The 16,065-nt window shown below is 68.0% G+C and overlaps 2 protein-coding genes across 2 annotated transcripts in view; both read left to right on the forward strand.

The window, feature by feature from the left end:
• LOC103076367 (receptor-type tyrosine-protein phosphatase V-like) overlaps positions 1-11,569 on the forward strand; it is a 12,913-nt gene extending 1,344 nt beyond the window's left edge. Inside the window, 25 exon segments of the mRNA XM_082931040.1 lie at positions 711-778; positions 1,259-1,526; positions 1,718-1,987; positions 2,159-2,422; positions 3,115-3,176; positions 3,179-3,374; positions 3,476-3,721; positions 3,851-4,126; positions 5,136-5,273; positions 5,511-5,684; positions 6,561-6,700; positions 6,790-7,053; positions 7,104-7,149; positions 7,420-7,701; positions 7,762-7,920; positions 8,002-8,313; positions 8,406-8,497; positions 8,603-8,693; positions 8,790-8,866; positions 9,675-9,809; positions 10,359-10,481; positions 10,844-10,889; positions 10,892-10,979; positions 11,055-11,196; positions 11,501-11,569. Coding sequence (XP_082787166.1) covers positions 711-778; positions 1,259-1,526; positions 1,718-1,987; positions 2,159-2,422; positions 3,115-3,176; positions 3,179-3,374; positions 3,476-3,721; positions 3,851-4,126; positions 5,136-5,273; positions 5,511-5,684; positions 6,561-6,700; positions 6,790-7,053; positions 7,104-7,149; positions 7,420-7,701; positions 7,762-7,920; positions 8,002-8,313; positions 8,406-8,497; positions 8,603-8,693; positions 8,790-8,866; positions 9,675-9,809; positions 10,359-10,481; positions 10,844-10,889; positions 10,892-10,979; positions 11,055-11,196; positions 11,501-11,569 — 4,028 coding nt within the window.
• A 3,521-nt stretch (positions 11,570-15,090) lies between these two features.
• The window catches only part of LGR6 (leucine rich repeat containing G protein-coupled receptor 6), a gene marked incomplete at its 3' end in the record, with an annotated part of 95,291 nt that continues 94,316 nt past the window's right edge, over positions 15,091-16,065 (forward strand). The window contains 1 exon segment of the mRNA XM_007456168.1: positions 15,091-15,290. Coding sequence (XP_007456230.1) covers positions 15,091-15,290 — 200 coding nt within the window.

The raw sequence follows: 16,065 nt of genomic DNA on the forward strand, positions 1-16,065 counted from the left end.
TCTAGGTAGAGGGGCGGGGTGGGGCGGGGCGGCGGAGGCATGCACGCATCCTAGGGGGCCGGGAGCAGGAGCTGGAGGTCCCAGGTTCAAGCCCAGCTCCCCTCCTCACGCTGGGGCCTGGGCTCTTCCTTCCCTGGATATTTCTTCCTTATCTGGGGGGCAAGGGTGTGAAACCAGAGGACTCTTCTAGATCTACCATCACTGGGACTCAAGGCTTTTGGGACGAACGTGCGCCTGTGTATGTCCACAAGCGACACACATGCATAGCTGGTCCATCCACCCAGCACCCAGCCACACACACCCCCACCACGTCACCAGGACCCCTCTGCACAGAAACACAAAGGCCCGGTCCACCTCTGCGCGTGGAGGGTCAGACACCCCCTCCTCTCCCGCGGGGCGTGGCCTCGGGGACCCAGCTGTCTCTGCCCACCCGCAAGGCCGTCTCTCCTCTGGGTCTGGGTCTCGAGGGACAGTTTCCTGCCTGGAAAGCCAACAGCTGGAAGAGGGTGGAGCTGGGGGTGCAAGGGGAGGTGAGCTTGCCTGCAGCCTGGGGGCCGCAGCCCTGTGCCCCGGACAGGGCCCTGCTGGCACAGGGTCTGGGCTGGGGAGGGAGCGCCTCGCTCTTGGCCCTTGGCGGCCTGCTGCCGGCCCGCTGACCAAGGGGAGGGTGGGGATGGGCTCCTCCTGCTACCGCCCAGCTCTCCCTGCAGACTCGGCCGGGGTGGGGCCCCCATTCCCGTGCGCGGTCCTCCTGTGGCTCCCAGGCTTCCTGGCCAAGGTGAGGTGGGCACCGGGGCCGCGGGCGGGTGGCACCCTGCTCTCCAGGGCATCCAGGCCTCCCCCAGCCCCGTGGCCCTGCGGCTGGTCTGCATTAAGCAGGACAGGGGAGGCTCCTTCCCACCCCTTTGACGGGACAGCAGGATAGTCTGCTCCTGCTCTCAGGGCCTCTGCACCTCGTTGTCCTGCGGTGATGCCCTTCCGCCACGTCTGGGGAAGCCAGACGAGAGGACAGCCTTTTCTCTGGTCCTGGCTGGAGCCCAGAGCCTCTGCCCATCTCTTCCCACACCCTTGCCCCCTCCGTACAGGAAGACAAGTGCCACTCCCCGCAAGGGGGTCCGCTTAGGGAGAGTGGCGGTGGGCGCCTCCCGCGGGGCGGGGCTGGGCAAGGCTCTTTCTTTGCCCAGAGCCCCCGCCTCTGCTCCGGCCGGTCCGCCCCTCCTCCTCCTCCTCCTCCTCCTCCTCCTCCTCCTCGGGGCAGAAGGTGTCAGCGACTCTGACCCAGCCCTTCTCCCCCGGTCCGCCTCTGAGGGTGAATGTCAGCGTCCAGGGGAGGCCTGCCAGCCACACCCTCTGCCTCAGCCGCCTGACCCCCCTGGGCTCCCCGGAGGAGCAGCCACTCCGGGCCCACACCAACGCGTCCAGCTTTGAGTTCCAGGACCTGGTGCCGGGAAGTCGCTACCAGCTGGAGGTGACAGCCCTGCGCCCCTGCGGGCCGAACAGCACTGTCATCCACACTGCCCACACAGGTGCATGGCCTGCGGGCAGGGGAGGGGCCAAGCAGGACGTGGCTGCCCTGGAGGGTTGGCAGGGGGCAGAGCGGCCAGAGACGGTGAGGTCTCTGAGGACCACGCCTGCTGCAGTGACTCGTCAGGGGCACTAAGAAGCAGAGGGGATGCCCCGGCCCTGAACTTGGTGCCTCTCTCTGCCTCTGATGCAGCCCTGTTGACGGTCCAGGACCTGCAGCTCCGTAGCTCGGGGAGCCTGTCCCACCTGGAGGCCTTGTGGGGCGCAGCCCCCGGGGGGCAGAATGGCTACCAGATTCTCCTCTACCACCTGGAGTCACAGACATTGGCTCACAGTGTCTCCGCGTCCCTGGGCACCCTGTCCGACAATTCTAGTGACCTCTTACCCGGCAGCGAGTACGTTCTGGAGGTTCCCACCTGGGCTGCCGACCTCCAAGCGAAGCCCAGCATCCATCAGTGGACAGGTAAGGCCAGCGCTCCGCAAGGCCCCAGGTGGCGGCCGGTCTGGGAGTGGGGGGCCGTCCAGAGCCGCGTCCCGTGACTGGGCTCCTGGGCTGCTGCTGCCGGGGTGGTGCCCGGGCCCCACGTCGGGCCCTCTCTCCAGCCCGGCTGTGCTCTCCCCACCCTTTCTCCAGCGCCTGTGCCTCCAGCTCAGCTGGTGCTGCGTGCCCCAGGTGCCAGTGCCCTGCAGGCCTCCTGGAATGGCTCTGGGGGCGCCGCCTGGCTGCGTCTCGTGCTCACAGACCTCCTCGGCGGCTCCAACCTGACGGCGGGGGTCACACGGGGCATCTCCAGTCACACCTTCCCTCGCCTCTCTCCGGGAACCCCCTATGAGCTGACACTCAGTACTGTTGCCGGGCCCCATCTGGCGGCGGGGCCCGACGCCACCGAGTGGATCCGTGCGTGCTGGGCGGGTAAGGGGTCGCCGCAGAGGCTCTTCAGTCAAGCAGGCAGGAGCCTGCTGGTGGGGTGGGCTTCCAGGAGTCCTGCAGGGAAGGGGTGAGGCCTGCCTGGAGGGGGTGCCCTCCTGCAGGCTGGTGGCAGGAGTCCGCCCGCCCCCACCACAGACGACGACGGTGGTGACACTTATCAGCACCGGCAGCGCCCATGTGCCAGCCCCATGCCAGGCACTTCTGTGTGTCACCTCATTTATCCCCCAGAACAGCCCCTTAAGTTGTGTTATCTCCGTACGGTGGAGGGACCGAAGTTCAGAGAGAGAAGGACCAGGTCCCGAGGCTTAGGAGTGTCCAGCTAGGCTGAGCCCGCGGGGACTTTGCTGCACTTTTGCTCAGGGAAGGGCTGTCTCGCTGCCACTCACTGGCTGTGGGTCTCGGGCAAAGTGCGCACCCTCTCTGTGCTTCAGCCTCTGTATCTTTACAGCAGGATGATGATGGCAGCCTTGTGAGGAGTGTGAGGTCTGGCACCGGATGTGTTATAGTTTGTCACCACATCCTCAGCCGGGTCCCAGGACTCACCCAGGATAAGGCTCAGGGTCACTGCCAGCGCCTGGGTGAGGCCTGTCCAGGGCGTGCGGGAGGAAGCTGACACGGGGATCCAGGACCTTCTGCACGTGTGTCTCCCTTCCCCACAGATTCCTCCGTCCCCCTGGACCCGGTGCTTGCTCCCCGGCCCCCAGAGCTCTGGGCCACCTGGAAAGGAAGGCAGGGCTGGGGGCCCGGGATGGCTACCTGCTCAGGCTAAGTGGGCCGGTGGAGAAGACCATCACGCTGGGCCCTGGGGCCCTTAATGCCATGTTCCCAGGGCCCCTGCCCGCTGGACACTACGCTCTAGAGCTGAGGGTTCTGGCCGGGCCCTATGACACCTGGACGCAGGCCAGTGCCTGGCTGGATGGTGAGTCTGTGCTGGCAGGATACAGGCTGGGGTCCTTCCCAGGGGCACCTGCATCAGGAGACATGTGAGTCCTCACTCACCAGGGACCACAGCCCCTCCAGATGCTGCAGCCCAGCGCCAGAAAGGCAATGGTACCGAGCTGCCCCTGGACGGGCTGGAGGCCGGCAGGGAGCCTGGGACCCAGGTACTGCCCTACACCCAGGGAGCCCCCAGCCTCCTCAGAAACATCGCTGGGCCACCTGGTGCCACCCAGGTCACTCTCCAGGGACCTGGGGCCCACTACCAGTGGACAGTGGACACTGTCCTCTCTCCGGGCAGCATCACCCTGAGCCCCACAAGTCACACAGGTGAGTGCCAGCCACCGCGGACCCTGGTCTGGGGCTGGGGGGCTTTGCCTCGGGGTGGAGATCTGGGTGTGGACATCACAGCGCCACAGACATTGCAGGGCCCCCTTACCAAACCGCTCCTCTCTCCAGGGCCCCTGGCACCACAGTCACGGGAGGTCGTCGGCAGGGGCAGCCCCTCTGACTTGACCGTTGGCTGGGCCCCAGCACCAGGGCAGCGGGAAGCCTACAGGGTCGGCTGGCGCCAGGGGGGCAGCCAGAGCTCGTTGGGCGGTCTTGTCGCCTTGGGCCCCAATACTTCCAGCCCGACGCTGAGGGGCCCAGTGCCTGGCTCCTGCTACACCACGTGGGTGTGGGCGTGGGCAGGGAACCAAAGCTGCAGCTTCCAGAGGGCCAGCGCCTGCCCCCGTGAGTTCCCGGCTGCAGGCCCTGGGGGGCCAGCCTGGGCGGCGGTGGTGGGGACCAACGTCCTTCACACGCCGCCCGCTGTGTGCCGTGTTCCTGGCTCAGAAGCCACGCGTCCATCCAAGGTGGGGCCGCTCATGAATCTGTTTGCAAGCATTCCCCACCTCCTGCCATCTGGCCGGCCGTCCATCCATCCATCCGTCCTTCCGACAAATATTTAACGAACGCCTCCCATTTCTAGGTATGGGCTTAGGTGCTAAAGCTAACAGTTACCATGAAGCCCACCTAGAGAGGAAGGCTGCCAAGCAAACAGACGGCTTATGTGTCTGTTAAAGTAACGCGTGTTGGCTCAGGCGTCACGGTGCACACGTAGACGCACAGAGAGTGTGCGTGACGTATTCGAACCACGCGAAGCTCTGTTCTCACGGGTTAAAACTGAGGACTGTGGGGAACTGTATGTGGTTCTGGCTAATCTTTGAGGGCTTACAGAAGGGCCACCTCAAAGAGTCAGGGAAGGGCTCCCAGAGGAAGGAGGTGGGCCGAGAAGCGTGTGTGTCTGAGTAGGGTGGGCAGAGAGGGGCCTTAGCAAGGGGCAAGTGTGGACCCAGGCCCTCAGGTTGGGGGGGGGGAGAGAGAGAGAGAGAGAGAGAGAGAGGGAGAGAGAGGAAGAGAGACAGAGAGAGATTGGGGGGTGGGATGAGCTCTCAGGAGCCAAACGTCAGTGGCTGAGCTGGAGGCCCGTGTCCCGCGTGCGAGACACAGGCGCTGGGTGCTGGTGGGGACCAGGTGGACCAGACGTCACCCTCCAGGGGCTGATGGTCTGGGAAGCATGTGGGGCGCAGGCGTCAGAGCGGAGACCGTGTCATCCAAGAGGTTTTCCTGGGGGGGAAGGAAGGAGCGGGCTGGAGCCTGGTGGCTAGCTGTGCCTGGAGACCAGCGAGCAGGGCGCAGACGACGCGGCAGGAGGGGCGGGCGCTGGGTTGTTCCAAATCCGTTTCTTTCTGTCCCGCAGTCCCTGCGCCTCCCGCCAACCTGAGCCTGGGCCTGGCCGCCCAGCCCCCTGCCCTGCGGGCTGTCTGCAGCACCCCCGTCTGGGGCAGAACCGGCTTCTTCCTGCGGCTGTACCTCCTGAGCCCCCTGGCTCTGGAGGGTGAGGAGACCCTGGCCCCCGAGGCACAGAACTAACTTCTCCTGGGCCCAGCCGGCTCCGGGCACCGAGTGCCTGGCGTGGCTGGCCACCCGGCGGGGGCCGGACAAGAGCAGCGGCACTGGTGCCACAGGCTGGACACGTGAGTGCCCTCCGCATGGCCCTGCCTCACAGGCCACCCTTGCTCAGCGGGTCCCAGGGGCTGCACGGCGCCCTGACCTCCCTCTGGTCCGTGAGCAGGCCGCTGGGTTGACTACGGTTGCTCCCTCGGGCACCAGGACACCCCTTGCCCTGGCCGAGAGTCCCCGGGGCCTGGCCCTTCTGGCACCAGGAAGGCGGGCAGAACCTGGGCTTTGCTCCCGGGCGGTGGCATGGGCTGGGCCCTCGAGCTCTCTCACGACCAGCAGCGGGGAGGTGGGGACTGGGTGCACCAGAGGACCAGCTGCCAGGCCCCCCGGGCCCCTTGCTCGGTGTTCTCTCACCGAGGAGGGGTGGGAAAGCTCCGGCCAGGGGCTCTAACTGGCTCAGACCCGGATCGGGCCTGTGCCTCTTTGAGCCTCAGTTTACAAAGGAGGGGTCCACCAGGTGACCCCAGGCCCTGGGCCCAAGGGAAGGGTGGAGGGGCCCCGCCTGGACCCCAGACACTGCCTGCCCTTTAACCTATCCACCCACTCGGGGGGCTGTCAGAGCTGGGGCTGGGCCTGGAAAAGGCTCTGCGTGTGATCCCCTCACCGCCCCGTCTGGCTGGGAGAGCGGTGATCGATGCGCTCACTCAGCATGGCCGGGGCTCGTGCTCTGCTGTCTGGGGAGGTCGGGAGGTGGTCTGCCTCCCCACGGGTAGAATCTCCTCTCACTGGTCACCTGAACTGGTGTTTCGCGACTGGGCCAAGGGCGGAGGGCCAAGCAGGGCCCTTTCGGGAGGAAGGAGCCATGATTGGGGCTGTGCTCTTCACCCTGTGCTAGAGCTGCCCTCGGCAAGTCCCCAGTTCCCCAACACGGGGGCCTAAACCGCAGGCGTCCCCAGTTCCGAGGCCACAGGTCTGAGACCCAGGCTGGCAGAGTCCTCGGCGAGTGGACGGCTGTCCCCCAGTGTCTGCGTTCCAGCCCCTCTGGGTCAGGGCCCGCACCCATGGCCTCTTACCTTCCTCACCCCTTTAGGGACCGAATCTTCAAATGCAGTCACACTATGAGGTCCTGAGGGTCTGGACTTCATCTTGAATTTGGGGGCACACAGTTCAGGCCATGACACCTCCCTCCCTTCTCTCCCCCCCGACCCTGTTGTCCCCGCAGCCCCCCTTGCCCCCCCTCTGGTAAGTGTGGCCAGTGAAGGCCCCACCCAGCCCCGGGCATTCTGGGCCCACACGCCGTGGGGCCGGGACGGCTACCGGGGGACCCTGTACCAGGCGGGCGTCCCGCTGGGCTCCAGCCCCGTGGGCTGCCAATTTCTCGGCTCTGACTCCGGGCACTGAGTACGAGCTGCAGGTGGTCGCACAGGCCGGGCCCCGCCGTGTGGCAACAGCCAGCGCCTCCGGCTGGGCCTCTGAGTGGCATTGGACTGGCGGGGGGAGGAGCAGCGGGCAGCACCGCCCCGGGCCCCTGCTGCCTCCCTCGGCGGCACCGCTGCCCCCAGTCCCCCGTCCCACCTGCGCGCCGAGGGCCCTGCCTGGGCCACAGGCATCCTCTCCCCACAGCCCCACCGGCGCCCAGTGAGCTGCTGGTGCCCGTGCAGGCGGGCAGCGCTGTGGGCAGCCTGGCCTGGGCCAGCGGCCGCCTGGGGCGCCGAGTGTGCCGCACACACCTGGACTCAACCTCTCCCTGTCCGTGCTGTGCCAGGTGGGGCTGCTCCAGGCCTCCACGCACCCCGTGCTGCTGCCCGTGGGTACGTCGGCGTCTGTCGGGGGGAACAGAGCACCCTGGGTGCCGCCCATCCTATCGCAGCCCTGCTCGTCTGGGTGTGTCCCATGCCCACCCGCCCTGGGGATGCCCCTTGCCCTACAGATGGGCGTCAGGTCCCGAGGAGACCTTGTTTCTCCCTGTGGCCGCTGCCCCTTTCCCGGGACAGAAATGCCTGGTCCCTCTGCGCCTCTGATTTTGACCACCTCTTGGGCTGCCCTGACTCCCACGCGATGTGGAACACTTGAACCCACAGAGCCCAACCCCGTGGAGGATGTGTGGTGCCAGCCCGAGGTCACCCGCCTGGCCCTGGCCCGGATGGTGCCCACGGGGGATGTGGACACCTGTCCGGTGGTGGCGGAGCAGCTGGCAGCAGGAGGGGACGCCCACCTCGTCTTCCAGGCCAACGCCTCCGGGGATGCCCTCCTGCTGTCCTGCCTGGAGCCCGCCACGTCCTACCTCCTCAGCCTCTCCGTGCGGGGCAGGAACGGCCCGTGGAGCTGGGCGGTCACCGTGGTGTGTGCCACTGCTGCCGAGGGTAGGCGCCCCCTTGGCCTCGGGCCCCGCTCCCTCAGTCTTCCTCCCCCATCGCCCCCAGCCCCGGCCCCGACCCTGACCCTGACCCAGCGCCACGCTCGTTTGGCGGGGTTGGTACGTGGCCAGGCTGCCTCCCAGGCCCCGTCGCCCTCTGCAGGTCAGAGAAGCTGTGCCCCCCGGGAGCTGGCGGCTCACAACCTGCGGTGCGTGTGCGGCCCCTGTGGGGCGGGGCAGGCGGCCCGCCCTCCACAGGCTTGGTGATGACGGAGTCTCCCCGGGACTGCGTCCCTTGCCCCGCCAGCCGAGCCCGCCCTCAGCCGCTGTCACAGCCTCGTCACCCTGCTCCCAGGGGCCCCCGGCTCCTCCCGGGCCTTCAGCCTCTGCCTCCAGACTCCCGTCCTCTCGGTCCCCGACTGGCCACCTGAACGGTTGCGGGCCAAGTCGCTTCCATCTCCTTCTTTCTCTCCGATGTTGGATTTCTCGATCGTCCCGCTGCCGCTACTGTTCTTCCTTTTCTCGGCCGCACCCTGGGCGCAGCTGTGCCCGGAGCCGTCCTCAGGACCCGGGGGCGGGGCCTCAGACACTCACGCCCACCTCCTCCGAGCGCGGTCCCGTTTGCCCCGCCCCCTCTCCCCGGCCCCTTCCGGCGCCCTGGGCGGGGCTCCGCACACCGGGGCCGCCGCCCACTCCTCCCTCTTCCCCCAGGTGGGCACCGGCCCATCCCTGCCCACAGCTTCCGACAGGGCCACGAGGCCAAGAGCGCCCGTGCCCACCGGGCTTGCTTTCAGGACTTCGAGGTGAGGCTTCTGCCTTCCCCAGGCTCCGGGGGACCCCAGCTGTGCACGACCCCGCCCCCAGTGGGGGGGGGTGACATGGGTCTGCTTCGGGCCCCGTCTCTGCAGGAGCTGAAGGAGGCGGGCGAGGGGCAGCCTAGGCTGGAGGCCGAGCATCCTGCCGACACCGCCGAGAACCGCTACCCTCTCGTGCTGCCCTGTGAGCACGGCGGGCAGGGATGTGCGGGGCCGGAGCTCGGCCCGGAGGAGGGGCTGCATGTGCCCGCCCTGAATGCACGGCTTTTAGCGTCTGCAGAGGACCACGGCCGGGTCAGGCTGACCCCGCTGGACGGAGAGCCTCACTCCGATTACGTCAACACCAGCTTCATCCCGGTAGAGCCGCCTGCGCGCTGGCTGCGGCGTCCACTCGGGAGGGGCCCGGTTTTCAGGACACGCTGTCCGGCCCTAGCTGTCCACGAAGACCGCCGGCTTGTGTGTCTTGTGTGTTGGTCACTGCGCTGGGCCCGCAGGAGGCGGGGCTGGGCTACGCGGACTCCCACCTTCAAAGGAGCAGGAGGTGTGTGTGTGTGTGTGTGTGTGTGTGTGTGTGTGTGTGTGACACCTGCCACGCGGCATGACAAGTGCTGTAATGAGGGCACACGTGTGGTGCTCAGAGCTCGTGAAGAAGGAACGTTTAGTCCACCTAGGAATCAAGAAAGGCTTCCTGGAGGAGGAGGCATTTGGTCTCTTGAAGGATGAGCAGAATCCTGATAAGTGATGAAACAGGGGCAGACATTGCAGCTGGACAGACCCAGAGAAGAGCCGGGCGGGACATGTGGACAGAGTGGGGCGGGATCATCGGGTGGAGAGGCAGATGGGGCTGTTGGAGGAGAGACTGAGTGCTGGCCTCGGGGAGCTGGGTGGGCAGTGGAGCCCTGGGAGAAACCCAGGTGGTGTGGGAGGGGAGGGGTGGGAGGGGTGGCCTGGGGAGGCTACTTCGGGACCACCAGTGTCTTGTCATCGTCCCATCGAGGTGGGGCTGTCTCCAAGTCACCCTCCTGATTTGGGTCCTTGGTGCACGTGTGTTCACGTGTGTGCACACGTATCGGCCTGCACACAGAGTCCTCACTCCCAGAGATCACCCGTGGGATGCATGGCTATGTGCTGGGGCCCCAGTTAACGTGATCCTGCCCACCCCCAGGGCTACACCCGCCCGCAGGAGTTCATCACCACCCGGGGGCTTCTAAAGAAGATCCTGGAGGACTTCTGGCGGCTGGCGTGGGAGCAGCAGGTTCAGGTCGTCGTCGTGCTGACGGTGGGCATGGAGAGTGGGTGGGTGAGCGTGCCACAGCCCCCGGGGTGGCAGGCTCTCCCCACAGGACCAGCTGTGGGTCTGGGAGGCCAGGTGAGGCCTGGGGGTTGGTGGGGTCCCCAGGCCGCCCAGGATGGGGCAGGGAAGGAGACCAGGAACCCAGGCTCCCAGCTGGACTCGCCTCCATTGCCTCTGCTGTTTCTCACCGAGACCACCCTCTCCTGCTCTGGGCCCAGTCTGCGTCCTTGCTTTAAACACGCCTGTGCCCTGCTCCGTGCGGGGGCCCTGGGACAGCACCTTTGAGCCCCTCCAGCTGGAGTGGTGAGGCCAGGCCAGGTGGTCCTAAGTAAGGCCATGCAGCTTGCACAGGAGCCCGGCAGCTGCCTGGAAGTCCCAGGGGTCACATAGAGGTCTGGGGGTGGAGGTGCTGGGGCCGGGCGGGGGGAGAGAGGCTTCCGGACAAGCAGGGTGGCGGAGACAGACGGATGGGTGGGAGGTGCTGATACAGCAGGGGTGGCAGTGATGGGGGGCCCACACCTGCCCCCCAGCCCTGCTCTGACCCTCTGGCCCTAGGTGCTACGTGAGCACCACTGGCCAGCCGACTCCACCCCTGTCACCCACGGTCACATCCCCGTCCACCTCCTGGCCGAGGAGCCCGAGGACGAGTGGACCATGCGGGACTTCCAGCTGCAGCACGTGCGTACCCGCGAACGAGGGGTTGTGACTCCTTGGGAGGTCGGCTCACCTCCTGGGCCCCTGACCACCCCCTTGCCCAGGAGGCTGGAGGTTAGGGAAGGGTAGGGAAGCACAGGGAAGGCTAAGGGTCATCCGAAGTTGGGTGAGAAGGGACGGTTTCTGCCCTGCCCTGCACCCGGCTCAGGGCCCCCGCTCACCCCACACCCTCCCAGGCTGTGACCTCCTGGGGCAGCAGTGCCCCCCTCCGCCTTGGGCCCCCTGTAGGCAGACTCCCCGGGAGGCTGGAGGAGCTGAGGGGAGCACCCCAGTGTGGGGGGCGCCACCCCGCCCTCAAGATCTGGGACGGAATGAGGGCTGAGCAGAGGACAGTGGCTTAGGAAGGGACAGTGAAGCTGCTACAGTTCACCACCGGCCAGACCACAGCGCCCCCGAGACCCCCAGCTCCCTGCTGGCCTTTGTGGACCCGGTCGGGAGAGGAGTGGGGCCTGTCCTGGTGCAGGCAGGCGGGGCGGGCGGGGCGGGCGGCAGGGGGGCTGGGGAAGGGCCCCGCTTCACAGCCCTGGGCCCTCTGACCCGCAGTGCAGGTGTGGGCCGCTCGGGCACCTGTATGGCCCTGTCAGGGCTGCTGCAGCAGCTTGGGGAGGAGGATACAGTGGACGTATTCCACACGGTGTGCTCGCTGCGCCTGCACCGGCCCCTCATGATCCAGACCCCGGTGAGGGCAAGGCGGGTGGGCTGCGGACCCTGGGAGGGGGTGGGGCAGACGGTAGGGCCACAGGGTCCCCAGGGGCCAGGGAAGGACACTCACCCTCCTATCGGGGCTTCTGTTTCCCTTTGTGCCGGGGGTGGGAGGTGGGCGGGCCCCTGCCAGCTCTGACGCGGTGGGGGGGGGGCGGGCCCACGGGAAGGCTCCCCAAAGCCCCTCCCCTGCCCCGGGCCGTCTGGCTGGTCAGGACCTGGAAGTCTCCCTGCTGGGCCACGGTCCCTCAGCCGACCGCCTCCCCTCCCCCACCCCCCAGAGCCAGTACATCTTCCTGCACGGCTGCCTCCTGAGCAGGGTCCTGGAAGGGGCCCCCCGGCACCTCTGAGTACATGCAGCACCGGGAGCCTTGCCTGGGGGGGGCAGGGTCCCCGTCCCTCCCACCAACGGGCTGCCAGCTCCGTCCACGCAGGGCCGAGGAGACCAAGAGCAGGAGCTGGGCAGCCTCCGGCACCCCCGACGCGGCCCCCGCCCAGGCCGCCGCCCGTCCCCGTGCGGTGCTTCCGGGCGTGCTCTGGCGACGCGGGGTCCCCTCGTGCCACCACTTCTGCGGCCTGTCTCATGGTGCCCCTCTGCCCGTCACCCTCCCCAGCTTCCGCTCCAGGCCCTCAAGGACCAGGCCGGCTCTGCGATGCCCTCTCCTGGCCATGGGCAGGACGGCATGGCCTCCTGTGAGTGCCAGTGGGCTCGCGGGTGGACTGGGCATCGGGTGTCGGGCAGGCTGGGACCTCCGGCAGCCTCACCTCACCCTCGTCCCGCAGACGGCTGTTGTCACGGGCAGTCCTCCGGCAGAGGACGGCCCTGCTGGAGAGATGCCCGAAGCCTGGCTCTTCCCCATGAGGCCGTACCCTTGGGCCATTGGTGCTTCCTGGTCTGGGGCTGGGCGGCTGGGGGTCCTAGAGCTGAGACGGGCAGGGGACACCCTGTGCTCTGCAGGGCGGGCCCCCTGGCCGCGATCACGTCGTGCTGACCAGGGCCCGCAGAGCTCTGGGAGCTGGTGTGGGAGCACGGGGCTCGTGTGCTGGTCTCCCTGTGCCTGCCAGACTCCTGGGAGAAGGTGAGGGAACAGGGGCAGAGGGTGGGATGCCTGGGGGTTGGGGTGGGGGTGTGGTGTGACCGGGGCCTGGGTGGGGATGGGCTGGCCGGCCGAGCAGCCCTGACCCGGTCTGGCCACAGGAGTTCTGGCCCACGGAGTCACAGCCCGTCACCACGGACGTGGTGACCGTGTGCTGGGTGGCTGAGAGCAGCGCTGCAGGCTGGCCCTGCACCCTCCTCAGCATCACACGTGTAAGCTAGGGCCGTGGGCTGGGGGTGGGCTCCGCGGAGCAGTCCCGGCCCCTCCAGGCACCGGTGCCAACGTCTTTGCCCAGAGGGGGAGCAGGGAGCAGAGGCCGATGCAGAGGCTGCAGCTGCCGTGTGGGGAGCAGGGCAGGAGCTCCCCACCATGACCCTGCTGCCCTTCCTGGCTGCCGCGGGCCCGTGCTGCTCCCGGGGCGTGGAGAAGCCAGGCACGCTGCTCGGCCACTGCAGGTGCCGCTGGACGGGGCCCTGGAGGAGCAGGCAGAGACCCCGCTGCCCCGTGGCTTGGGGTGCGGGTCCGGACACAGCCCCCTCCTCACTCTGCCCTGACGTCGTCTTTCGGGAATCTGTCCCCGTCCCCCCCCCCCCCCCCCCCCACAACACACATACTTTTCAAAACATCCCCAAGATTTCCAGCTCCCTTTACTTCCATCCCCCCCCCCCCCCCCCCCACCGACGCCTGCCGGCCCCGTGCCGTGAAGGGGCCGAGTTGGGGAATAAGGGATGTGGTCAAGCCAGAGGCCGAGTGCGTTCTGTCCATCCATTCCAGGGCCTGGTGGGAAACAGGAGCGGGGCTGGGGGGGCCTGGCGGGTGGCTTTCGCGGGGCAGCCCCCAGCCCCACCCTCCAGTTTCCCCATTCATCAGATCTAGTCTCTAGTGTCCAGGGTGGGGGACGCCCTGGATTCAGAGCAGGTTACTCAGGGCGAGGGGGCACAGCCGCTGCCCTGTGCACAGCAGGACCGGCCTGGCCCTGCTCTCCGCGACCTGGCCTTCCCGTTTCCCGCCGGCGGCAGGCGCGGGGGGGCTCGCTGCTGTGTGGCCAGAGCGGCTGGGTTTTCTCTGCCTCCTTCGCTCCACCACAGTGCGGGAGTCTGGGGAGGGAAAACCAGGAGGAGATGCAGAAAGGAGGGCAGGAGTGCTCACCATGGCGACACCATCACCCACGGCCTCACGAGGGCTCATCCATCCCCTCATCAACCAGGAGGCCCTGGACGGCTGGCGCCAGCAGTGGGGCCCCGGCTGCTCCCGGTAGAGGGCCCGGGGGACACAGAAAGCCTGCACAAACCAGAGCAGGAGGCCCCAAAAGGAGTCAGACCCTGAATCGGGGAGGGGCAGGGCTCTCCTTGGCCGCCCCGAGCTCCTCGTGAAAGGCGAGGGGTCGGAGGCCGGGAGGGCCCTCACGGCCTGTGCAGCAGAAGCTGGAGCAGGGCAGGCTCCCCGCTCACCTGGGCCTCCCCGGGCTGGGCCACACCCTCTTCACACTCGTTCCCTGGAGTCGGGGGTTGGCCCATGACGACCCTCCAGTAGGCGGGCTGGAGCCTCGCGCTGGGCCCGGGCCCTGCCATGCTGAGGGGGCAGCAGGGCCCCCGCACCAGAGCTGCAAAGGAGCAGGGGGGCCGCAGCAAGTGGGGAGTGAGGCCGGGAACACGGCCGAGCCGGGGGGATGGGCAGCGGCCCTGTGGTCTCTCCGGCCCTCCGTGCACAAGGACCACCCAGGCCTTCCTGGGGGCTCATCTACGTCAGGGCCGAGCCCCACGCCCCAGAGGCCAACGGTCGGTTTCCACCTTCCTGGCCCAGCCGTGCAGCCCCTGGGGCCCGGGAGGTGAGAGCAGTAGCAGAGAATGGGAGGGGGGTGATGAGTGGCCCTGGGGGGTGACGGTCCTGGATGAAGGGCCACTGGCTGCCCTGAGGCCTCCAGGCTGCCGCTGTACACTCAGGATGGACCGTGCGGGGGGCAGCAAGGGCAGGAGACGCGGCCGCCTCTCACTCCACCCTGGGCTCGGCCCAGCCACAGTCTCTCCCCCTCAAGCCTCCCGCCTGGCCCTTCCAGCCTCCGGCTGGTGGAGCTGCAGCTGCCGGACTGGCCTCCAGGTGGCGCCAGACTGCCGACTCAGGCCGGCCCGGACCGCCAGGTGGGCGCGTCCCCCAGCCGCGCGCCTGGCTCCATCCCGGGAGCAGGCTCCGGGGCTCCCGGGCTCACAGCTGACTGGGGCCGCGTGCAAGACGCTTTGCGAGTGGACGTCACACCTTCTCTAGTGCGGGGCCTGGGGCTCGGCTGGAAGTCTCCTGTAGCCACCCGACCTCCACCCGCCCCGCGGCTCCGGCCCTTCACGGCTCACCTGGCGAGACGACCTCTCGCTCCCCTCCCCAGGAGCCAGGGTGCGGAGGGTGACCCCGAGTGGTACTTCTGGGGCTTCTCCCCCCCCCCAAGTGGGTGACCTCGAACAAACAAGGTGCTTCCGGGGCCCTCCTCCGATCCCCTGTGGCCCCGAGGCTGTCCGCTCTGGCACAGGGTCCTGAGCCCACAGCCCAAACGCCTGCAGGACCCGCTCTCCGCTCTCCGGGTTGTTTGCTTTTTTCTTTCCTGGACGAAATTCCTGCCAGCTCGGAGGGAAGGAGGGAAGGGGAGTGAGAGGCGAGAAAGTTCCCTGGCTCCGCCCTCCCCTGCCAAGCCCAACCCGTGAAACCCAGGAGTGAAGACCGCGCAGCGACGCCTGCTCCTCTCTGACTGTGCGCCACCGGTGCCCGCCGCCCTCCCGGCCGCCGCGATGCCCAGCGCACCCGGGCTCCGCGCCCTCTGGCTCTGTGCCGCACTCTGCGCCTCCCCGTGCGCCCCCCAGCCTGGCCCGCGGCCCGCCTGCCCGGCCCCCTGCCGCTGCCACGAGGACGGCATCATGCTGTCGGCCGACTGCTCTGAGCGCGGGCTCTCGGCGGTGCCGGGGGACCTGGACCGCCTGACGGCTTACCTGTGAGTACCACGCGCTTCTCCCTGAGCCCGCCTGGCTGCGCGCTGGCCGGGCCGGCCTCAGTCTGGGGCACCTGCGCAGCTGGAGCTCCGAGGCCCAGGCATCTTCTGCCCTGTCCTGGACTGCGGGGCCGTGGTGGGGAGAACAGTCCCAGGCTGAAGGCCAGGCGAGGCCGGGCTTCCCTGACCGCTTCCCAGTTGGCCCCTGTCTTGGGGCTTCATGGTGCGAGCCCAGGCTAGGCGAGAGGTGGGTCTCCGGGCCCTGAGCAGAGGGGCCCAGACTGCCGCCCCTTCTCCTCTTGCTGGTTTCTTCTCCTGCAGAGCAGCGCCCAGGACGGTGGCCGGGACTCAGTGGGGGAGAGGGGAGGGGCCCCGTGGGGGGAAAGATTGTCTGTCCCCGGCCGGGGCAAAGAGAGCAGGGCAGTCACTCGAGCTGGGTGGCCTTGGTGGGGGGTCCCAGAAGCCAGGAGACGGGACTAAGCCACTCTCATCTCATCCAAGACGGACCCTGCTGGCTCCATCTCCCTCCACTGAGGCCTTTGGCTCCCCAGGGGCCTCTCTGAAGTCACGTCCCAAGAGACCATGTTGGAGACACTAATTTGTGGGCAGTGCCAAGCTGAAAACCAGAGAGCTGTTTTTAGAGTCTGAGCTGGGGTGAGATGGTGTGTGAAGTGGACCCTACTGGGGGCAGCTGCCTCTCAGGCATTGAGGGCTGGGGGCTCTGGCCTGGCCACCTGGGCGGGGAGGGAGTGAGCGCGCTCCAGACCACCTCCCCCCC

This window comes from Lipotes vexillifer, unplaced genomic scaffold (genome assembly GCF_000442215.2).
Source record: "Lipotes vexillifer unplaced genomic scaffold, Lipotes_vexillifer_v1.1 scaffold1201, whole genome shotgun sequence".
In the NCBI taxonomy this organism is placed as follows: domain Eukaryota; kingdom Metazoa; phylum Chordata; class Mammalia; order Artiodactyla; family Lipotidae; genus Lipotes; species Lipotes vexillifer.